The following is a 24,204-nucleotide window of genomic DNA, read 5'->3' as shown; positions in this document are numbered from 1 at the left end:
TCACCACTTCCACTGCTACTACCTGGTGCAAGTCACCAACATCTTACTGGGATTATTGCAATCATTTCCTCTTTGGTCTCCCTGCTTCCTCTTTATCTCCCATCCCTAGCCATCGCTCTGTTCTTCACATAACTAGAATAACCAGAGTGATCTGTTCAAATGGAAGTCAGTGCTCAGAGCACTCCAGTTATATGGGCTCCTTGCCAGGCACTTTCCCCTTCTAGGGCTTTGTACTTGCTGTTTCCTCTGCTTGGAATGATCTTCCCCGGATAGTCACATTCATGTGGCTTGTTCTCACTTTTTCCAGGCCTTGGTTTACATACCATCTCAGGGAAGCTTATCCTGACCACCACATTTAGAAGTCCAGTTCTCCCTCTGAATGCCACATGCTTTCTCCTCTTCCTTTTTTTTTTTCTCTAGAATTCTGCTCTTCAGCTGATGAACAAGTAAAATGTATATTGTTTCTCTTCTTATCTGAGAATGTAAACTCCTTGGGACAGAGTTTTTGTCCTTTGTGTCCCCTGTTGCTCTGAGAGCCTAGAATGATGTTGGGCATAATAGAAGCCCACATATTTATTCAGCTAATTAGATGGTTTGGGGCATAGCAGTCCGATTGGAGTGGGTTAAGTGACAGTGGTAGGAGAGGAAGTGGGTACCAGGGTACCAGGTGGGTACCAGGAAAATGGTCAGCTCTCCTGAGGAGTTTTGTAAAGGAGGCAGGGAAATGGGGCAGTAGCTAGAGAGTGACATGTGGACAGAAGGTAGAGCGGCATATTTTTATGCTGATGATAGTGCTGGCAGAGGAAGAGAAGTTGAGAGGTGTGGGGAGTCACAAGGGACAGTCACAGAAGCAGAATCTTGGAGTGAGCAAGAGGGAATGGGATGCCCTTGCTCTTGGTTTCAAAGTACTGATCTACTCTTTTGATCCTTAAAAGCCTTTCTAAAAATACTGTGTGTGTGTGTGCATGTGTGTATATATATATATAATATGTACATATACATGTATATATATGTACATACTATATATATTAGAGCTCTAATTTCACCAGACCCACATGAAATTAATTTTTTCATTACTTTTCTAATACAGATCATCCTTTTGTTGCTTCCTCTCATTTCCTAATGTTGAGCCTTGTTCACCTCCTCTTTTCCAAGGATATCCTCTCTTATACTTTGATACTTCAGCACAGTTTTTTCCCAAACAGTGAGTTACAACCCATTAATTGGATGTGAAATCAGTCTGGTAGGTAATGATGAAAATTAAAACAAACACAGAGTAGAAGATGGAACACTTTGCACATAGTAAGGATAAGTATTGTTTTATGAAACTTTCGTTTCTTTTTTGTGTTTGCATAAAGGGTGTTTCTTACTGTGGGTCGTGTTTAAAGAATTTGAAAGAACAGTCAGTTCTTATCAGACCCCATATTTTCTTGAATGGAAGAAGAGAGCTCCTGCCCAGTTTCAAGACTTACATGGTATAAGGGGCAGAGTCCTATTTTAGAGACGTTTTAGATCCATTTTACAGACATGGTTTTGAGTCCCAACTCCTCTGCTAACCACATGGTATCAAACCTGTCCTATAGCTTTTATTTGGTCTTAGTTTCCACACCCAAGAAATGAGTGCTTGCTTTTGTCTTTCAGAAGAACATGTGAAGGATTCTTAACAAAATAATATGAAAACGCTTTCGAAACTTTCAGAGGCAAGGAAAAATTATTTCATGTATGACTATGACCTTAAATATTTCTTTCTGTTTGTTTTGTCTGTAGAGCTTTTTCAGGAATAGGCATTTAGAAATCCTTTGCAAGATTCCCCTCCTTGTACAATTGCCTCACATCAGGTAATTCAGAGATGTCCTGTCTTGTTAACAGGAGTGAGTGCCTTTGGATTTCTCTGTCAGCCCATCCATTGTTTGTCTACAGGTTCTGGCTTATTCTTGGACTCTGTACATTGGGAGAGAAACTGTTAGCCTCCCCCAGAAATGTTTGTAATCATGCCTGTGTGATTTCTATATTGTCTCTGTTTTTTGGTCTCATTTGTACATAGACAAAGAGGCAGCTGAACGTCTTTCAAAAACGGTAGATGAAGCATGTCTGTTACTAGCAGAATATAACGGGCGTCTGGCGGCAGAACTGGAAGACCGGCGCCAGCTGGCTCGGATGCTGGTGGAGTACACCCAGAACCAGAAAGATGTTCTGTCAGAAAAGGAGAAAAAACTAGAAGTGAGTACCTGCCGAGGCAGACCCAGACTGCCCAAGTTTCCCTTCCTATAAGTCCATAGCAGGAGGTTCTTTGTGCTTTTGTTAACATTTTTTTGTTTTTTAAAAACTAATGAGTTGAGAAGATCCACCAGATATTGTAATCGTTTGAACCGAGTTGAAAACAAGTCATGTTTTTGTGTGTCCAAGAAAGAACAAACTGGAATGCAAGAAGCATTGAATCCTTAAAGCATTTAGGATCTTAATACTACTTTAGTTTGAACTCACATTAAAGAAAAAATTGTAGATCCAGGTACAAAAAGAACAGGTGGTTGGCAAAACCGAAGCATGTGTTTTTGGTAGGATTTGGAAAATACTTAAAATTGTCTTTCTTTTAGGTTATATTGAGATTTCTGACCCGTAAGCCGTGGTTAAAGCCAGAAAGTAGTCTGCCTGTCAGCTCTATCTGCAGTCAGTTCTAAAACTTCACAGTAGTGCTTATGGAGTCCAGTTCTCAAACTGCTGAGAAGGTGCTACTTTCTACCCTGAGTTGACATTAGCCTGCATGCCCTTGGGGAGGGGCTTTAGAACTAGTTCCTTACCCTGCATTTATTTGGCTTCTTAATTAAGTACATGGTGGTTTTACATCAGTGCTCGCGTAACACAGCCAGCGGTGTGGACATTTGGGAACCTTTGCTTGCCCCAAGCTGCTAGCGGTTTCAGGGGTCAGGACAGTTTGCAGTCAGAGAATCTGTTATATATCACAGGAAGCACCAGAGTAGGTACAGGGGGGAGGGAATAGTACCCCCTCCCAACCCCAGTACTCAAGAAACATATTCTCTGACACAGAGGGAGGGAAACAGAGCTAGTCCTGTGGCTGAGATTACGGTCCTTGCCTTTCCACGCAGTTGGCGACTTGAGGAGGGCAAGCATTGACGGGCACTTTTGACCCTATCCTTACCTGCAGTGATTACGGGAGCAGGGCTGGGTAGTGGTTGGGGGAACTTCATAAGCCAGTCCGGAAGTGAAAGAGGGAAATGGTTGTGAAAGTAGTATGGCTTAGATTTAGAAATCGACACTGACCAGAAATCCTAAAGGGAGTTTCACAGGCAATACCAGACGGTCATTTATCTGAAATGCTCATCTTTCACTGAGGAAGCATTTTCAGCACTGTGCCCCGGGACTAATAAGAGAGTGTAATTAATGATTCTGGTTGTAAGTCACCATGCCATCTGTTGAACTGCCCCTTGGCGACACATTAAGGGCTTTCTCTGATCTGTCAGACATTGATTATCATGAGCAGCTGTTGTTGGGTGGAACGTGGCATGCTACCATAGAGGACAGAGTCTTTGAGAAGGAGATTGGGTTGGTAGAGTGGATTAACTCTTTATTTCCCTTCCTCACAGTTGCACTTGGCTCCCTGTATTTTCTTGGGGACTCATTCTGGTTTCTTTGGAACCAGTGGTTTGTGAGATGCTATGAAAGGTCATTAAGCACAGAGATGGATCAGAGATTTGGGTCTGTTCTGTAGCTACAGTCCAAATTTCCAGTCCAAATTCCTCTGCTCATCTGGGCATTGGGGTTCCATTGCTTAAGAATCAGAACAGGAGGCTACCATTGCTGGAAAGTACAGATTCTGAGCTAAAGGTCCTTTCTTATCTCAAACCATGTCACTTAGTCACTTGAACAAAACCATTCACTGTAAAAATGAAGCTAAATTTGCTTGTTTAAAAACAAAAGACTAGATACAATGTAAGATGTTGAGATCTGGCTAGTTTTTTTCTTTATCCATGTTTGCTAAAGCATGTCTGCTTTCTAGAATTTATGATTTTTCTCTCCCTATTCGGGAACAGACTGGTCTCACTCTACCATACCCTTATGGCAATGACAAAACTTGAAAAGTATGTGCTGCTTGAAAGGTGATGCGTTAACCACTATGAATCATTCTCAGGCCTTGCAGTCTCTTGTTGAGGAGGGCTGTCGTGAAGTATGCTTGTCCTTTTAACATTCACTTTGTAACACTCGTAGTCCTTGTTTTAAAATTGCCATATCAGAATGTAAATGAAATCTGCTATTGTTTTTTAATCCTGTCATTACCTTTAATGTGTGAATATGGAATTCTCAGAACTCTGGAAATGTAATGATTTGCTTGAGAGCCTGTTTTCTTCCCAAAGTTCTAATTTGTTAACAGATAAGTTTTTCTCCTCCCCCTCTCCACTCCCCCTTTTAAGTTCATCTCTTCCTTCATGTAACAAGCGTACCTTTTTGTCTTTCACTTTAGAATCTTATGTTTGATTTCTGGGTGGCTCCTAAGCTTTGGAATAGGGAATGTGATGATTTGGAGCCAAGAATGATTTAGGTGCTGGCATGTAGGAGGGGGCAGTTACGGCTCACAGAGAGAGATTGTGTTTCTGCCCTCAAGGAAGTCATAAACAGCTTTGGTGAACATAAAAGCAAACCAGGGGATTATACATAATGTAGATTAAGGAGGCAGTTGGCCACTCTGATTGTGGTTTAAGGTCAAATCCTAACTTCCTGGAAGGCAATAAAAGGCTTTTTGTAAAGGGAAATCGCAAGTGAAGAAGAGAAATATGTTTATAAATGGGAAAGCCAGACCGGAGCAGACAAATGTATGAAGAAAGAAAAAAAACCAGAAGCGGTGGGAGGGAAGTGCCCCCGTGCTCCAATGGGAACCAGGCTCTGTACTCTTTAAGGAGCTGCTTATTCATGAATAAAGTCCACACAGCCCGTGCCAGCCAGATGTCCAAAGATGAGCAAGGTGTGCTGTCTTCCCTCAAGGAGCTCACACTCTACTGGGGGAGAAACAGCAGTGAATGGAGAAGTAAGGGGAGTATCGTAGCTCACTGTCTGAGTAATAACAACACTAATTTGGTCAGAAGTTTATTTTCAATATGGGAGAATTATTAAACACATGGGCAGTTTTTGAACCCTGTAATACCCTTCAGCAGATCTTCTGAAGTCTGCTAGCCTTTGTGGTCTTCTGCTCTTGCAGTGCCAGGAACAAACTTTCTCTCAATAAATATTTGTGCATGAAATTTCCATCAGTCAATGTACTCTTTTTCTTTGTTTTTGGTTGTTTATTTATTTATTTATTGTGGTTGGGTGAAAAGTGGTTTGACAAGTCTGATTTAATTTGTGGTAAGGAAAGGTGACTTTTTGATAGAAAACTCCTATGGTTTTTCTCGTTTGTGCTTTTTCCCCCTTTAAGTAGAACTAGAACCATGGTTCATTTTGAGATGACGGGGTTTTGTTTTTTACCCTTTCTTTTGTTTTTTTGCCTCTGTTTCTGGATGTATGGTGACGTTGGCCTTCAGCCTTCCCCTTAAATTCCAGGCAGGGTTAGAAGGGGGCTGCTTCAAATCTATTTGCAATGCTTTTGTCACGAACGTGAGAAAATCTAGAAATGGGAAGGAGGACATGTGGAAGGAAGCACAAACGGCAGCCTCGAAGTGGTTGGAAGTTTGGAGGGTACAGAAGAAAGCTAATTCAAAAAGGTGAGGCCAAATGTACCAGAAAAGCCTCCAGACTTCAGATCTTAGAGCAAAGGGAAAGTTTGTTCCTGGTAGACAGAGGTGACTGTTACCCCAGTGTGTTAGAAGCTCATAAGCCATGTCAGAATGGGTTGGATGGACTTCCTGTCTTGTCAGTTTGGATAAAAGCACAATGTGGGTATGTTCATCTGAGTGATCAGGGCATGTGGGGGGAAGGGGAAGGGACAGAGGGAGGGAACAGAGATCTATTTGTACAAACATTGGAGGAAAAAAATCGAAAAGGAGCAGGTACTCGCTGTTTTACTACCATAATATATCAGTTATTTTCATTCACATCTTAGTGTTTGGTTGTCATTCCTGCCAAAAAAAAAAAAAAAAAAGTCATTGGAACTTTCATAGGAATCGCACTGAATCTCTAGATTGTTTTGGGAACTATTGCCATTTTAACATTCTTAACTTCCAATCCATGAACACAAGATTTCTTTCTGTTTACTTAGATCTTTTAAAATTTCTGCTGCAGAATTTAAGAAAGCATGCAGGAGGCCCGCTAACTGGTGCATTTGCCGTTACAAAGGCCCCGTTTAGGTGCCACGAATACCAGGGACCACAGGAGAGGGCATTAGTGTGCGCCGCCTTTTAGTAGGTATGTGTAGCCCCATGTTTACGGAGCGTGCATACAGATGCATGTGTGCTCAGCAAAGCCACCAAGGCACAGCCATGACAGACAGCCTCACTCTTTGCTCAAAACGAAGTGGCACATTGAGACCTGGATGTAAGTCGTTAACAGGACTGTTGAGCTGGATGGAACCTTAGACATCATGGAGTCTGACTTCCGAATTGGTGAAGAAATTCAGACTCAGAGAAGGGAGGTTGCCACAGACCAGGAATAGAATCCAAGGCAGACATCTGGTAACTTTCCACCAGGTTTTTGTTTTCCTTTGTTGTTGTTTTGTTTATTTTAAATTTGATTCCATCAGGTCAGCAGCCGGAAGGCATCCTACACAGAAGAGCAACCAAAGTTGAATCATTGCAACAATCCCCAAGAACCTTGTTTTAGAAAAATGCCATCTTCTGTAGGGGGATTAAAATAGTTGTATGAAGCATTTCCGAGTGGCCTCTGAGAAGACCTTTTTAAGGTTTGAGAGAGCCAACTCTGCCACCGAGGTTCTACATACCCTTCTGGCTGTGACTGTACATGCTTTGAGGGCATGGGGGTGATTGGCCCATTGAATTTGGGGCTGCTGCTTCTCCCCAACTTGGCACCTCCCCCTTGGCCATAACAAATACTCGGGAGTAGAGCCTTCTACTTCAGACAGCACAGCTGGGAAGGGGGAAATGGCCCAGGATCTAACATTGCCTTGTGACTCTTCGTATTTCTGTTTGCAGTTTGGTTATAACAACTTGAGAAATTCTTTGGGTGCAGCTGAGAAGGTACTAAACCAAACTGATGGCCATCTGTTGTTTTTGGCAGCATCGGCCCCCTCCCTGCAGGGTACATATGGTTAAAAGCATTTATTTCAATAATAGGATAGGCAATAGTGGAGATAAATCCATTTTTTGTCAACTTTGGAGTAAATTCTTTTTCTCATGATATTCAAAGCCAGTATCTCATTGTCCATTCCAGTAAGGGCAGATGGGAGCCGGTGATCTAATCCTCATTTTAGATGAGAAAACAAAGCTCAGAATGTCTTTGAGGAGTTCAGGGTCACAGAGGAAGTCAGTAAGAACCAAAACCCTAATCTCCTGACTCCTGACCCTAGTCATCATCTGCAGTGTTCCCCTGGGAGCTGAGAGGGCCCCCCCCCCGCCTAGACTGCCTCTCACAGCCCTGCCTAGCCTGGCCCCACCTGCTCGCAGTCCTCTACACTCACTGCCCTTCCTTAGCAGATAATTCTTTTTCTCCCTAGAGTCGCAGTGCTGTCAACACCATGGGCTGTTCCAGCCATTGTTGAAAAGGTCAGTCTGCTTACACTGGTCAAGGGACCCCACAGAGGGTTTGCACTCACATCCTTCCCCACACAGCAGCTCGTGGCTCGCCCCTGCTTTTTCACCTCTGCTTTGAGATGGGAGCCTCCCCCTACAAAGTTTCCTTCCAACAAGTGGGGACATTGCTTGAATTTTGTGGTTCTGCAAGTAATTTGGAGTTTAGAGGCTGTGTCCTTGAAGTCCTTTCATTCTTTTCGGTTGCTGCCAAACCTTACACTCAGGTTAGATTTGTAGTTGGAGCTTTTATCTGTGAGGTTGCATGCACACACGCACTCGCATGGGTAGGGGAGTGGGTAGGTGCTCATGTGTGTATTTTTTTAATGTTATCTTGTGAAGGGGGGCGGAGAATGCCTCATTATAACCGTTCTAATGTACTTCACTGTACTTGGTGACCTAAGGGCATGGTTCGCCAACACTTGAGGCTTCACATTAAAGAAGTGACATGATTTCAAAGCTCTCCCAGCTAGAATTCCATACGTTTAGTCATAGCATCATTTCCATACTTATAGCCCAACTTTTGGCGATTCCTCCTGTTTTCCAAAATAGCTCCACTGAGTTTCAGCTGGTGTGTGTAACACTGCTTTTTTGTATTTACAAAGTACATATACATGTTAAGTCAAAACAGCATCTGGGCCCCTAGTCACTGCCTGCCTGCTAGAACATTCATTCTTATTCAACTATTGGTTCTTTATTTCTGTTTTTCTGATTACAAGCACATCACAGGGAAGCTTAGAAAATAAGTATAAAAAAATTATAATCTCACTACCCAGAGAACTTTTGATTTTGGTATGTTTCCTTTATTTTTTCTTCAATTACATATATATATATATATTTTTTTAAGATTGTATTTATTTATTTGAGCAAAAAAGAGAGTGAGCCAGGAGAGGAGCAGAGGGAGAGGGCCAAGCAGACTCCGAGCTAAGTGTAGAGCCTGACACGGGGCCTGATCCCACAACCCTGAGACCATGACCCAGTGGCCCCCAAGCCAAGACCAAGAGCCAGACGCTCAACCAGCTGAGCCCTCCTGGCACCCTTTTTCTACAGTTTTAAAATTAAAGTGATCATAATACATGGACAATTTTCTGTCATGCTTTTTTTTTTTTAAACTTATTAACAGAAACCTGTGTAAACATTTTAAATGGTTGCTTGAACACTATAGTTGGATAATCAGTGATTATTTTTATTGAGTATGTTTTTGGTTTTTTTTTTTTTTTTTTTTTACTTTGGGCTAACGTCCAGTATGGGAGTATTTGCTTCCTGTAAGTTTCAAAAAATGGATTATGTGTGTATGTGTAGATACCTGCTTGTCTTTTAAGTATGCTTAAGTTTATATATTTCAAGATCTTTGCCACTAATATGCTTTCCTACCTTAGGAGTTCTTGCTCTTCCAAAACATCTTCGGCAGCCTGGCACTTCATAGAGCTTTAGAGATAGATAAATAGGACATACAGATATCCATCCCCAAGTTAAGCATTAATCATTGTTCTGTGAAGAAATGAACATTGAATAGTTTAGTTAGACAAATGGGGCTCTCTTCTGGGTTTTAAGTTATGTTTACGTATGAAACAGCCGTGAGAAATAGCAGCTACTTCTTATTATAACACTGACTTGAGGGAGCATCGTTTTGAGAGCAGGTTCAGATTACAGAAATTTAAGCCCTAGTGTCTAAATGTCTGACCCAATGGATACGTGTCATTTTGAGCAGAGATCTATTTTAGTCTTTAGGAATGTTCTTACTACTGTTAAAGTAGGCCTTCACCCACTTGAAGTCACAATTTTTGTAGAGAATAAAATTGGATTGTGTCATACTTTGCAATCTTGGAAGTTCCATTTCTGACTTTTATTTTTATCTCTATAAGATACAGGGCTTGAATTAAGATTAGAAAGTCTTTTCCTACGATTACAGCTAAAAGTGTTCGTGGTTGTAATCGGGAGTCAGAATGAAACCTTTGCAAATGAAGCCCATAAGCTCCCAAAGCTATGACGTGCTTCCTGTGAAGAGGGGAAGATACCAGCTGTCATTATGACTTTGCAAGCCTCCTTACTTGTTTTTGCCCTTATTCAGATTCCTTAAATATCTTTAGGAAAAAGTGTGGACAACTCTCTTGCTTAATCCATTCATTAAGTACTTGGAGAACTTTAAGCAGGGTAACTGCAATTTTAAACTCAACAAAAATTTACCAGCAGCCTTCTGAGCATTCTTGGGGTTTGGATAGTGATTAATGAACTCAGTCCACTTTTTCTTCAAAACGTCTGGGATGATGTATTTGGTGCTTTTCTGGGTCCTTTTATTTTGCTCATCATGCTTCTGTTCTATGAGGCATAGACTTGCATAGACTTGCTGGGAGTTATTCCCATGGGCATCCTTTACCCCAGTTACAATGCAGTCGCCATTCCAGGCTTTCTCTGGCGTTCTCTCTTGAGGCCAGTGGTCCTCGCAGCCTTTTATCTTTGGTGTGGTTTGTCATTTATAAAACAGCGACATCACCCTCACCTGCGGCAAGTGGGCTCTACTAACACTTGTCTACCCTGAAGCTGTTGGAGCCTGCCTTTCCTTATCACACGGAGCCTTCAGGGGCACTTTATTTTCCTTTCTGGCAAAGACTTCTCCAGTAGACTGGCTATAGGTGCCCTTCTCCACAGGTAGCATGCTTTGCTTCTCTAATATTAAACAGAACAGCAACATTCACGTGAGCACACGCTCACTGTCCCTTTTCACCTACCTTATTTTCCCTCGCTGCCTTTACTTCTGAGCCCACCGCAGCTTGGCATGCATATCTACATTCTGCTCAAGTGGCCATCTTCAGAGTCCACCACTACTGGGTCCAGACTCAGATGCCAAGATACCTGTCCCCACCCCCACTGTCTTTTGTTTCCTTTGCTCTTTTGGGGCCTCTCTGGAGCTCTGGAACTGTTCATTATTACCCTTTATGTGTTTTCCTTCTCTGGGTTCTGTTCCAGTCTTATTTTTGTGTGTGTTAGCTCCAACCCCACCCTATATATGTTGGTATTCCTTTAGCCTTTTTCTCATTCTGTCCTTGCGTGACACACAAAGTGGCTTCAGCTCCCACCTGCGTGCTGATGGCTTAAATCTAGATCTTTAGCCCAGACCCTGCCTTGTGCTTTAGACCCATATATCTTATTTCCACAGACACCTCAGATGTCATATGGCCAAAACAGACTGTTCTCTTCTTCTAACCTTTCCTTTCCTTCTCTTTCCCTTTCTTAGAGAATGGCATTGCCATTTGTCAAAAGAGGACACCGGAGCTCATCCAGTGTCACTCCCTGTTCGTCCCGCCTCCCAGATGGGTCAGTTCAGCTTCCTCTTGTCCCAGTCTTTCCCTCAGCCCCTGTGCGGCACCTCTGCCTGACAGCCTCTTTGATTTTCATTTCAGTTTTTCTTGAATCTGTCCCCTTCTCTTCCTGTGTGTCTCCACGCCCACCACCTTAGCCCCCACTGCCACCACTCCTCCCCTGCTCACCTGTGGTAGCTCTTTGCAGACCCGCCTGCATTTGTTCTGTGTTCTGTAACTCATTCTTCACATGGCAGCCCTGTGATTCTTTTCCAAAATGGAGCTCTGAGCAGGTCATTCCCCTGTGTAAACATTTAAATGACTGCCCCTGGCTCAGGGAATATAAGCCCAAATCCTTGCCCATTCCCGCCGCATGCTCCATGCCCCACTGCGTGGCTTGCCCCTGCTGACCTCATCAGCCCTGTCTCTTAACATGTTCCACTGCGTTTTGTCTGTGCTGGCCTATCGGGTCTCCGACTTTCTATGTGCTGCTCCCCCTGTTTAAAACACTCTGCCCGCTTTCCTTCCCGCTGTTTACCTTGTTGATTCCTGTTTCATCATTTATATTCTGTGTCAAACGATATTTCCCTGAGACCCTACCCTGTAAAACCAGGTTTCTCCCTTCTTCCTTTCTCCCTATCTTCTTCCTTCAGAGCACCACATGGTTTGTTACTCTGTTTATGGATGATTTCGTTAGTTCCCTGACCAGACCATAAAATCCTATCTGGATTGTCACTGTGTCATCCCCATCCCTCTCCTCACGCTCGATACAGTGTCTTCATCTCAGGTGGTAGGTATGGTTGCAACTGAGTTCATTTCTAGGCTAGGTCAGACGCTGTATCTTTGATAGGGGGATTCCTTTCACATTGATGATGCTCCCATGAGATCTAGACTTTACTGCTTAGACACATTTCTTCCTCTCTCTCGGCCTTTAGAATGATGGGACTGGACTTTGGTATTATCTAGACATAAAAGTATGTTACTTTTTTACCCATGGTCTTGGAGGTTGAATGCTCTTCCTTTTTTTTTTTTTTTTATGATTTTATTTATTAGAGCATGGGGAGGAGGAGAGGGAGAAGCAGACTCTTCCTGCTGAGCACAGAGCAGCCCAGTGTGGGGCTCCCCAAGATGACGGCCTGAGCCGAAGTCAGATGCTTAACAGATGGAGCTACCCTGGTGCCCCCAGAGGCTCTTTCATTTGCTCAAACCAACTTCTAGTAAAGGTGCCAGATTTTCAGGACATACTCAGATGGCTTGTAAGAGGATGGGATCTTTGTATCCCATTGACACTTCTCTTTTTCTTCCATTCTGCATGCCTTTTCTGAATATGTAGGTCAGGAAGACTAAGGACTGCTTACAACACAAAAATGTGGGAGTGGTGGTAGTTCTTTTCCCCCTGAGATGTGCTGATTCACACTGAACAGTTTGGCATGTACCTGCTCTCATTCAGATCTGGCATCAGCCCATGGTGCAGGCAGGGTTTCCATTCCCATCCTAAATGTAAGGATGCCTCGCTCAGCGAGGTGTTCTGTGGTGCACCACAGGCAAGTGGTAGAATAGGATTTGAACTTGGATCTTCTGACTCCATACTTTCCATCACAGCAACCTCCTGGTGGGAGAGATGCGATATACCCTTAGTCTTTTGGAGGAGCCCAGAAATGTTATTTCCCTCCTTTTTTTTTTTTCTTTTTTTTGCTTATAGAAAGAAATTGCTCTTTTTATTCCTTGTAGAGAAAACTATATCCAGTTGCAGTGCAGTAATCTACACACTGCCTTGCCCCAGGCAGACCTGCTAGCGCTTAAAATTATAATAAATGTTGCCTAAAATTATTCCATGTGGAAGCTGCCCTTTGCCTTTCTACCCTTTGCTTCTTAACTCCCCTCCAGGAAGACTTGACTCTGTCAGCATTTGGCTCAGAAGGAGAAACCATTGGAAGGCCTGCATCTCTGATGTTTGCGCAACATCAGTAACCTGGTTTTCCATAAAAATAGTTGTTAAGGAGGCCAGCTTGTGGGGGCTTTGTTATTTGCATAAAACTTAGATTTTTTGACATTTGACTTAAAAACCCTCAAAACTCATTTATTTTTTTGAAAGAGAGCACGAGTGGAGGGGAGGGGCAGAGGAAGAGGGAAAGAAAGAATCCTAAGCAGGCTCCACTCTCCACTTGGAGCCAGATGTGGGGCTCAGTCGCACAACCCTGAGATCATGACCTGAGCTGAAATCAAGAGCGGGACGCTTAACTAGCTGAGCCACCCAGGCGCCTCTAAGGAAAATACTTAACTATAAATAGTAAATAGTTCTTCTTGTACTAGTATCATGGTTTTACCTAGTTTTATGTAATGAGGGACCCATGGCATACATGTAAGCATTTTTGGAGGACCCAGGTACATTTTTTAAATAAATCTCTCTCTCTCTCTCTCTCTTTTTGGAGGACCCAGGTGCATTCTTAAATCTTGGTCTTCCGGGGCTCGAACTCATGACTGAGATCAAGACCTGAGCCGAGATCAAGAGTTGGATACTAAACCGACTGAGCCACCCAGATGCCCCAAAATAAATCTTTTTTTTTTTTTAAAATAAATCTTTTTTAAAGCATTTTATGGACATATGTTAAATTGTAAATATTTAGCTTTATGATTACATTAAAGTTGGGAAATTTGCCCAGTCCTAAAATTCACTTTTTTTTTTCATTTTTATTAATTTAATTATATATAGACACTATCTTTCTATTCTTCTCTTCTGCAGATCCCTGTCAGAAGGCAGTTTCTGGTGCGCCTGGGTGGCTTAGTTGGTTAAGCAACTGCCTTTGGCTCAGGTCATGATCCTGGAGTCCCAGGATGGAGTCCTCCATCAGGCCCCTTGCTTGGCAGGAGTCTGCTTCTTCCTCTGACCCTCCCCCTTCTCATGCTCTCTCTCTCTCTCTCTCTCTCTCAAATAAATAAGTAAAATCTTTTTTTTTTTTTTTTTTTTTAAAGGGAGATTTTGCTGTAGCAGTAGAAGCTCCCTTGAACCTTTTGTGTAGAGGGTCTGCTGGGGAGAAAGAAATACCCTGAAGACACTCTGTGGTACAGTTCCAAGTTTGCAAAGCCCCTTCCCATTTGACTTCTCCAGTGGATAGGTTGGATTGCTCTGAGAACATTCCTCTAATTGTAGCCGTTTTGTCATTTTTCCCTTCTGGGAAATACTTTGTGTTTACCTTTTTTATGGGTTTAGTAATGGAGACGAGAGACCCTGAGCACTGGAGCTGGAACCACAACTTCCTCCTTTTCTTCTGTCTTCCCCAGCATCTTATTCAGCAGCTCCAGCCCTGCTATGACACCCTAGAATGTATCATTTGGAAATGTTGCAGCTGCCACTGAGTCACGTGGGAGCGGGGAGCTGGCTGGGGGAGAGGTGCAGATCACTTACGGCTTTTTCTTCCTGCATAGATTCTTGAAGAGAAGTTAGAGTGGCATTCTTATTTTCAGTCTGAAGATGTATATGTTTTCCCTAAAAAACAAAAGAAAGAGAAGTGTTGTAGTTTAAGTAGAGGCTGTGATTTCTAAGTGTAGCTCCTCTGAGCTTTATTGGCGAGAAGTAATAAGCCTCCTGGCAGGATGAAGAGGTCTGACTTCGGGGTGTGAAATCATTTTAGGGTGAGGGGCAGCTTCCCCTTTCTGCATGGCTCTCAGTCTTCATGCGATGAAGCAGTTCTTTGACTTAAATTCAGTATGGCAGGTCACCTTTAAAACAGGGCCCTTCATAAACTTCTTCGTGCATAATAACCCTTTATGACTCTTAATTGGGAGTAGCCGAGCAGTGGGTGGTTTTTATATACCATATGTCCTATAGCACAGCAGGGCCAGATAAAGGAAAACATTGGTCTTGATACTGGAAATCTTGTCTCATCAAATCAAGCCCTTGCCTGTGATGTTCTTTCTAATATAATTTTTCTTACATAAATACTTCCTGGCCAGAAAAAAATAGATCTGACGATGTTTACATTTTGATCAGTATTTCTTATAGGAGTTGGTTAGAGGAGAAGCTTATAATTTTGTTTTGAAAATGAAATTCCTGTAGAAAGGTCACCGCCGTGTCAGTCCCTGTCATTTCTAACCCTCTTATCTCAGAGCTCATCTGCAGCATGTCAGGTCTGGCCTGCTGCTCTTAACCAAAAAAGGCAAAGAATGTGGAGGGCTTGCTCCCTTCAGCCGGTTGTCTTAGTGCTCCATGATGGTCTGTGTTCGCACAGTGTCAGCTGGATCTACAGGAAGCAGGGGGTGTTGGACGCGTTTTCTGCTGCAAGTTCAGAGAGTCTGTGGGGCAGGATTCCAGAGCTTTGCCAGGACCATAAATCCTAGGCATTATCTCAGAACTGCACACTGGGCCTCACCCTCTGCGTTTTAAACATTTCTTGCCAGTTACATAAACCCAGGCAATTTATCGCAGGTGCCCACTTCCCTCTCCCCTTCTCAGGGATCCTGACACAGAAGGTAGCAGCAGCAAGTCTGATAGAACTCTTGCCTGTTTCACGGCTCCCTGCAGTCTCTCGTGGGAGAGGTAGGGTTTGCTGCGGTAGGTGCATGCAGCCGAGTGGCAGCCTGGCCCCTCGCCTCTGCCACCAGCCTGGTATAGATTATGCATGAGCAGGAAAGGACTAGCCACAGGACCACTTGGATTTGCCTTCTCTCCTCTTGCTGAAGATAGGTAGTGGGGGAACGGCAAGTATCTGAAGACGAGTACAAAGAGGAGCCATGGTGAATTGTGATGGAGAGGAAGAAGGAGAGAGGCAGAAGGCCGGGCAGCCCCGCCATCCTGCTGATAGAAATCGTGCAGGTCCCGATCTCGCGCATTCCTCTCCCAGGCGGGGTAGCGTTGAGTGTTAAAGGCTTAGTCCTCTATTGCACACAAGTGTCAGGTATGTTAAACAAGGAGCATGTGACCACCTTGCCACATCATTTCTCTAGCTGAGTGGTACTCAGTGTACTAAAGAGGTTGTGGGATATAGTGTACTTAAATGAGTCAGAAGACTTTGAACGGGTCTCATCACGTTGATTTTAGTGATACCATGAAAAGGAGCTGGATTTCTGCTGAGGGCACAGTTTGTAACCTTATACCAGCTTATACCAAACTTTTGTTAGAAGACAGGCTGGCTGGTAGGTTGAGAAAAAAGGCTCTTGGGTTCTCATGATCTCTCTCCCCTGCCTGTCCGGAACCAAAGAGAAAAACTGGAAAGGCAGCTAGTGGGGAAGTGCCACTGCCTGACCAGTGAGGGTCTGGGAGCAGGAGAAGCGGAAGGCAAGTGAGAGCTGGAATTGTGTTGGGGGATAGTTTTGTTTGGATTCAATCTTGATTTTCTTGTTTGTCCATGGTGACGTTTATAGAGGACTTTGTTTGGGAAAAGACTGAATCTATATTTAAAAAAAAAAAAAAGAAGAAGAAGGGTTGGAGATCAGAGTCTGTTACTACCTGATCTATTTAGGGGACTATAAAATTACTATCATTATTCAGTTTGACCTAATCAGAGTTTGCCATGAATTCTTACCTACTCGTTTCTCCTCAAAGCATTAAACTAGGTCATTCAGCTATCTCAGCTAAGCCAGCTGCATGTTTTAACAGTTTTTAAGGCGATCTTCACCTGTATTTGGATGTTCAGAATTACCCTTGCTGATGCATTTAGACCTCTTGGCTTATTTTTTAGGGCAGTTTTAGGTTCACAGCAAAATAAGAGGAAGGTACAGAGATTTCCCATATACTCCCTCCCCCCTCACCCCCCCCACCAGTGTGGTGCATTTGCTGCCATTGATGAACCTCTGCTGACACGTCCTAATCACCCAGTGTCCATACTGTAGGGCTCACTCTTGGTGTCATATGTTCTGTGGGTTTGGACAAATGTATGACGGTATGTGTCCATCATTATAGTATTTTCACTACCCTAAAAATTCTGTGTGCTTGGCCTGTTCATCCCCACAACCCCTATCTCCATAGTTTTGCCTTCTCCAGAATGTCATATAGTTGGGCTCATACAGTATATGGCCTTCTCAGATTAGCTTCTTTCACTTAGTAATATGCATTTAACATTTATCCATGTCTTTTCATGACTTGATAAAGCCCTCCTTTTTAATGCCGCAAAATTGTTGTTTGGATGTACTCGAGTTTATTAATCCATTCACCTACTAAAGAGCTTCTTGGGTGCTTCTTAGTTTTGGCAATTATGAAAAACATTTAAGTGTAGGTTTTTGTGTGGCGTAAGTTTTTAACTCCTTTGGAGTTAAACACCAATGAACATGATTGCTGGATCATATGGTGAGAGTATGTTTAGTTTTGTAAGAAACCACCAGACTGTCTTCCAGAACAGTTGTACCATTTTGTATCCCCACCAGAATGTATGAGAGTTCCCTCTTGCACCACTTCCTTGTTGGCATTTGGTGGCGTCAGTGTTCGGGTTTTGGTCATCCTAATAGATGTGTGGTGGTATCTGGTTTTAATTTGCATTTCTCTGATAATACATGTTGTGTTTTATAAAAACATTCTCTCCCGGTCTGTGTCTTGCCATTTTCATTCTGTTGACAGTGTCTTTTGCAAAGCAGAAAATGTTAGTACCGTCTAGCTTAGGTGTGTTCCTTCATGGGTCAGGCCTTTGGTGTTGTATCCTGAAAGTCATCACCAGACCAAAGATCATCTAGATTGACTTTTCCTGTCCTCTAGGAGTTTTATAGTTTTGTGTTTTCCATTTAGGCCGGTGATTCATTTTGAGTTAATTTTTGTAAAGGTATAAGATTTGTGTCTAGATTTGGTGTTTTGCATGTGAGTGTCCAGTTGTTCCAACTTTTTTGTTGAAAATAGTCCGCTGTATTGCCTTTGCTCCTTTGTCAGAGATCAGTTAGCTGTATTGATGTGGGTGCATTTCTGGACTCTGTGTTCTGTTGCATTGATATATTTGTCTATTCTCTGGGCAGTATCACATTGTCTTGATTACTGTAGCTTCATAGTAAGTCTTGGAGTTGAATGGTGTCAGACTTTGTTCTTCTCTTTCAATATTGTGTTAACAATTTGGAGTCTTTTGCCTCTCCATGTAAATTTTAGAAGCACTTTGTCTGTATTCACAAAATAGCTTGCTGTGCTTTTGACTGTGACTACACTGAATCTGTAGATCAAGTTGGGAAGATCTGACGTCTTTATAATATTGAGGCTTCCTATTCATGAACATGGAATATCTCCCATTTATTTAGTTCTTCTTTGTATCAGAGTCTTATAGTTTTCCTCATATGGGTCTTGTACATATTTTGTTAGATTTACACCTGATTAGTATTTCATTGTCTTGTCTGCTAATGTAAACTCCCTGCTTTTTAATCTTTTTCATTGGCAGTCCTACTTTCGTCCTTTCTGTAGTGATGTCCTCCTCCTAGGCTCATGCACCTGCTCTGAAAGTAGAAATCCCTGTGGAAAGAGTAACCCAGTAGCATGAGGAGGTGTGTACGGGATCTGTCAGCTTTCAGACTGGCCCAGAGAGAGGACTTTAATGGGGAATATGTTTCCTTTAAAATTAAAATGAAGTTTCTTTGATGATATTTAGGATATAATAGCAGCCTACCTCCTCCCAACCTCCCTACCTCCAGACAGGAACAAATGGTATTTGTTTGTTTGTTTGTTTGTTTTTTAAAGATTGCCTAGGAGAGGATTATTTGAACTTAAGGTGCTGTCTAATGAGATCACCTGCCTTCCCTTTTAAACTCAGATGGACTTGCTAAGTTAGTGTGAGCGTCACTCCAGAGTACAGAGCCTTGGATTCTGACCCCAGGTCCACTCATGATCTTCAGACTGTTCTTAAGGAATGCCTTCACTTGAAGTCCTCTGTAGCTGCCAGGAGTGATGGCTCCAAGTCAGGGTGGTTTTTGTCTATCACCTTTGGTCACAGGATTTGGGTAGAGAGCAAGGGATAACTATTTAGTAACTATTTTTCCTTTTGTGTACATAGAATCAGGAGAAGTTTATTAAATGAATCCATGTTCAGTAATAGAGAATTGGTCTTCTCTGTTAATTTCCCTTGAAGTATAAAAAACCAAAGAAGAAAAATGTTTGCAGAGGGAAGGGCAGGAAACCTTGACATTTTAGGTCCTCAGATCTGAAATTAGTTACCAGCTTCAAGAATGAAAGCTGATTACTTAATGTGATGTGCTTGTAATGTTATGTTTCATGTATTGTTAATTTATTGGGCAACTGTTGGACACCTGCTGTTTCCAGGGTACTGCTGGTCATGGTAGATGATGGGTAAAGCAGATGGGTTTGGTCTGAGCCTCCTGAAGCTCACTAATTTGATGGGGGTGTCATTATAATTTACGTAAGCCATTATTTTTGTTGCGTTAAGTCTACAAAGGAAAGAAATGGGATGCCAGGAGAGCTTAACTTTCTGCCTCTGTCTCTTCATCCCATGGCTGTGTGAGCAGCTCTCATTTTAGGTGGAAGCCTTGACTGCTGGCACTAATGAAGGCACAGAGCCTCCCTGCCCGTGCTTCCTTATCTCTTCTCCCCCTCCTGGCCTGGATTTTGTCTTTACAGCTTGACCTCTTCATTTAACCTTTTTCCTGTCTTATCACTCTTCCCAGGAGTGCTTAAGCATAGGCCCTCAAACTCTCTACCTCTGTAAGTGTGTAGAACGTATCTGGTGCAAAGGAATCTAGAACTTGAAGAACAATCTTGTGAGTGGGCCTGTTCCTTCACTTTCAGATAAGGAAGGTGAGGACAAAGGAAGCGAAAGGCCACACCTACAATCACAGAGCAAGTTAGAGCCAGAGCCAAAACTAACCCAGTCTTTGACTCATAGCCCGTTCTGTGGGCTTTCTGTTACATTCCTGCAGGAGAGGCTTTAGTCCGCGGGGATCCAGCGTCAGGAACTTTCTCTCTCTCTGGAAAGACTAAGGAGGGTGACACAGCTGTTCTTAAGGGAAAAAAAAACAGCCCCAAGGGGGGCCATAAACACCTCACAAGGCTCAGGGTTGTTAACTGCATCCAGATTTACCAAGGGTGCCTTTTGCTGGGAGGAAAGAAAATAGTGCACCAAGTTCCTGTCATCAGGGAAGTCCTGTTTTAGAGGAGCCAAGGAGTCTAACCTGTGTGAAGAGAGCACCTCAGAGCCCCCTGTTCAGGGCTCAGACGCACCGTCGCGCGCAGGAGGGCTCCAGGACCAGTGGAGGTGGGGACCAGTCTTCTGGATGAGGAGGAAAGCTTTTCCTGGGGAGACAGGGAGGCAGAACTTCCCTGAGACCAGGAGAAGAAAGATCCCCCTCCAGGCTTGAGGGGAACCCCAAACCAGTGGCACACGCAGGCAGCGGCCTGTGCACAGGGGATTGGGAAGCTGCAGGAAGTAACATGTGGGCGGGAGCCAGTCTTAGCAGATCTGGAGCTCTGAGCAGTTACGGAGAGACTATGGTGCCCCACTTCACTTTTTGAAGGAAGTAGCTTGATGAAAGCTGGCCTTCCGGAAGATAAGCCTGGCGTCTTTGGGGGAGCCTCCCAGCGGGCCTCCTCTGGGCCTCACTGCAGTTGCTCAGGCGTGGAATGACGAAGTCCTGGACGCAGGCAGTGGCAGTGGGGATTCGAGCTTCTGTGGTGCTCATTGGTGATACTGGATTACTCTCTCAGTTTAACACTAAGTATTGCTTTATAGGGAGTTTTCTAGGGATGTCTAGGTGGAGCTCTCAAGATAATTGGAAAGCTTGAGAATCTGTATTTTATTTTATAAGGTGTTTTGCAATAGATAAAACCAATTAAGAGAATGCAAATACAAAGTGCCACTGTTTTTCCTTCCAAATCTCAAGTGTGACGCTAAATACCATTTAATTCACTGTTGCCGGTATTGAACTCTGCTTTCCTTTTTTATGTCAAGTTTTTTTCCTTTTGAGAACCCAAACACTGTAGTTTAGCTGAACTGGGGAGGGGTGGTCTGCTGGGAGGAATGTAGAGCAAGAAGCTGAGAGTATCTGTATCGGCTCCCTAAGCCTGACCGTCAGCACACACGGACTTAACCGCATTGTCTTCTCTTTGTCTCCTTAGGAATATAAACAGAAGCTTGCTCGGGTAACCCAGGTCCGCAAGGAACTGAAGTCCCATATTCAGAGTTTGCCAGACCTCTCATTGCTGCCCAATGTCACGGGAGGCTTGGCCCCGCTGCCCTCTGCTGGTGACCTGTTTTCAACTGACTAGGACAGGTGTCATGCCCCAGATCCCATCTCTACCAGCAAAAAAGAAGAGGGCAAGTCATGGCTGGAAGTAACCTTGTGGCCCCTGGTTCTGTCCCTCCATCCCGGTCCTGCAGCCTCAAGAACCACAGACTCTGATTCTCCTCTCCGTCCTCTCTCGAGCACAATTCAGAACAGTGGCGAGTGGAGTCCAGTTTAGATTCGTATGTGGAAGGAATACAAACTCTCCCACTTCATGTTTTCATGCCCCTGTTGGGTTTCCATTCTTAGCTCTCTCTTTACACCCAAGAAGTTACGAAAATCATGTGTACTTCTGGAAGCGTTCAGAAGAATCTTATCGCTTATGACAGCATTGTGTCATGAAAGCAACTTCTCTTTTCTGAGCTGGGCTTGTTCAAGTTCAGAACGGGCCTCCACTGAAGGACTCGCTCTGGAGTCATGGACTTTCCTGGCTACCATCCACCCCAAAGGTTGGAGGCACAACTGTCAAGCAGCTTTGCCATAAAGAGTTTGCCAAATCTCATCCTTCCTTTCCCTTACTTCTAGTGATGTGTAGTCAGAGGTGAGGTGCGTTTGTTTTGTAAGCAGACTAGGGCATCTAGTGATAAGATTCAAAGCTGATCTGGAACACAGTCACAGTTCAGAAACAAGAGTAACGGGGATCACAAGCATGAGTTAAAAATAAGTTATTTGCGCCAGGTTTCTACAAACAACCTTCCCAGCCACCCACTGTCAGAGAAAACCTTCCTAAAAACCTGATCTTTTGGCCCTGATTGGTTGTGAAGGCAATTATTAGAAATGGCACTGGTGGACCCCAAAAGCTTAAGACTTACTAAGAGTCTGGGCTCTGCACAGGTGGTGTTGCTTTTTCAACCCATGTCTTTTGGGGAGCAGGGCTCACACTAACATTTACTTCGCTGGGCGCGTGTCTGCAGTATGGTGAGTAAACTTGAGTATGTCCCTTGTGAATACGGCACTGCGCCTGTTTGTGTGTGTGTGCGCGCGCGCTACTGGCCACCGCGCGCCCCTGTGCCCGGAAGAGGGAGGGGTCCTCTGATGGGCTGTCACCGGATAGCTCATCTCTGGCAGAGGAAGGGGGCAAGTCAGGGATTTTTAATTTGGGGTTTTAATTCCATTATCATGCCAGCTGACATTATGACTATATATCGTAGTCAGAGAGGATTTTTACCTTGCTTTTAGTGAAGGTTAGGCCTGCCAACTGTAAATCATTCTGATTTGGCAGGCTTGTTTTTGACATTGGAAAGGGCAGAAAACAATTTGCCCCGGTAGTATAATAGGAGTAGAGCCCAGAGGCTGAAATCCAGAAGCTGTAAGAAGGAATTCAGTGGTGGGGGCCGCAGAATCTCCATTATTTTGAGTTGCTATTTTCAGGATTACCAAAAAGCCAATTACTTGTAGTTTTACATGTTAAACATGTTGAAACATAGCCTGTGTGTTAAACGTGTGGCAGGCTTTCCTTTAAGAAGCTCTCCCGCCTGCCGTGAAGTGAGAACGACGGAAAGTCGTAGCAGGTGTTCAGTTTAACTCTGTGTAGAACATAGTAGCATTTAAGCTGTTTTTCGGATTTGAATATGGACTGTGTGTTGTTTGCTTATTGACACTGCCTGTTGTCCTGTCATTATTAAATTAATGAGTCTCTAACTGTAAAGTTTTTCTTCTCAGAGGCCATAGGGCAGTAGGTGACCTTACTAAAATTGCAAGATCAAGTCTAGTCTTTGCTGTTTGTGCACATGCGCCCCGCTCCCCATCTGGTGTGCTGCTTTAGTCCCGCGTGTGAGCTTGCTTTGGAACGGACCCATCTCGGACATTCTCTGTGCTTTCGCCGAGGAAGCGAAATGTTACTAGCCATGAATCAAAAGGGTATAGTAGATGTTTGCTCTGATCAGCTAGATGAAAGTGTCATAACGTGATGGATTTCACCCACTGCTGTGTTTTATCTGATTGAGTTTGACCAGCAATTGGTGCATAATTATTACAGCAAGAGCAAAAAATGAAACTGTAGCAATTATGTAAATGAATGTGTTGGCCTCCTAACACCTGTTACTAGTGGACTTCCTATGAGGAAGTTAGTTTGGGGCTTTGTTTTGTTTTTTAATGAAATACTTTTGTTTTTTAAATCTTAATTCTCCCAGTATCCTCCCCAAGTGTGCTTATTACTTCTTTTGTTTAATTTAAATGAACCTTTCTTCTCCTTGTATGTATGAGGTGATCTGGTGGGGTGGGGTGGGTGGTTTTGTTTTGTGTTTTTTCTTTCTTTAGGGCATCCATAGGCCTCAAAGGACCTTTCCTTTAGGTCATATTCCTCAGAAAGTCTTCATTCTTCTTTGTTTTGTTTTGTTTTTTTCTTAAAGAATATTTTTAAAGCTTAAATTTGTATATTAATTTAGGACTTTATTTAGAAGTATAGGCTGTCATTGGCGGCAGCAGTATATTCTGAAATGTCTCATAGATATATATTTTTGAATAAAGATGGTGTTGTTGAACGACATCGTGTAATGTTTCTTTTCCTTGCCTTGTTACAGAACACCCACTGCTTTCTTTGTAAGCAGCCAGTAATTAGGACCCACCAGTAGGGATCGTGCTGTCTGCACAGAATCTTGTCCCTTAGGAGTTTTGTGACTGTTAGTGGCCCATAAATACTCGGCACTTACATAGTATTTTCTAGTTCTTTCCAGGGGCTTAATTAGCTTTAATTAGCCAATCCACACAGTGCCCCGGAGAGGTACCTCCATAGTTTTATCCTCGTTGTACAGAAGTGAGAACCGATGAAGAGAGGTTAAATGACTTTTTCCCCAGTACCACAGTCTCTGACAGATTCAGACTTGGAAGTTCTTTGATTTCAGCACTTTTGTTCACACTGCTGGGCCTCCAGAGAGAGATTTGATTTTGGCAATCCAATGAAAGCCACTCTGAACAGTTAAAAAGAAGAAATGTGAGGTAATCATTAACCCAGGTGGTATGTTCCTTTCTCTTTTCCTTTCACTCTCAGTGAAAACACATGGGCTGAGCATCGTTGGTGA

At 43.3% G+C, this 24,204-nt stretch overlaps 1 protein-coding gene across 1 annotated transcript in view; it reads left to right on the top strand.

Moving 5' to 3' along the window:
• RPRD1B (regulation of nuclear pre-mRNA domain containing 1B) overlaps positions 1-23,670 on the top strand; it is a 51,017-nt gene extending 27,347 nt beyond the window's left edge. The window contains exons 6-7 of the mRNA XM_080813277.1: positions 2,045-2,220; positions 21,018-23,670. Coding sequence (XP_080669403.1) covers positions 2,045-2,220; positions 21,018-21,167 — 326 coding nt within the window. The 3' untranslated portion in view covers positions 21,168-23,670. The remainder of the gene's footprint in view (positions 1-2,044; positions 2,221-21,017) is intronic.
• The last annotated feature ends 534 nt before the right edge of the window (positions 23,671-24,204 follow it).

This window comes from Martes martes, assembly GCF_963455335.1.
Source record: "Martes martes genome assembly, chromosome: 9".
In the NCBI taxonomy this organism is placed as follows: Eukaryota; Metazoa; Chordata; class Mammalia; order Carnivora; family Mustelidae; genus Martes; species Martes martes.
Note: the sequence above shows the minus strand (reverse complement) of the source record. Positions and strands in the feature narration are given on the sequence as shown.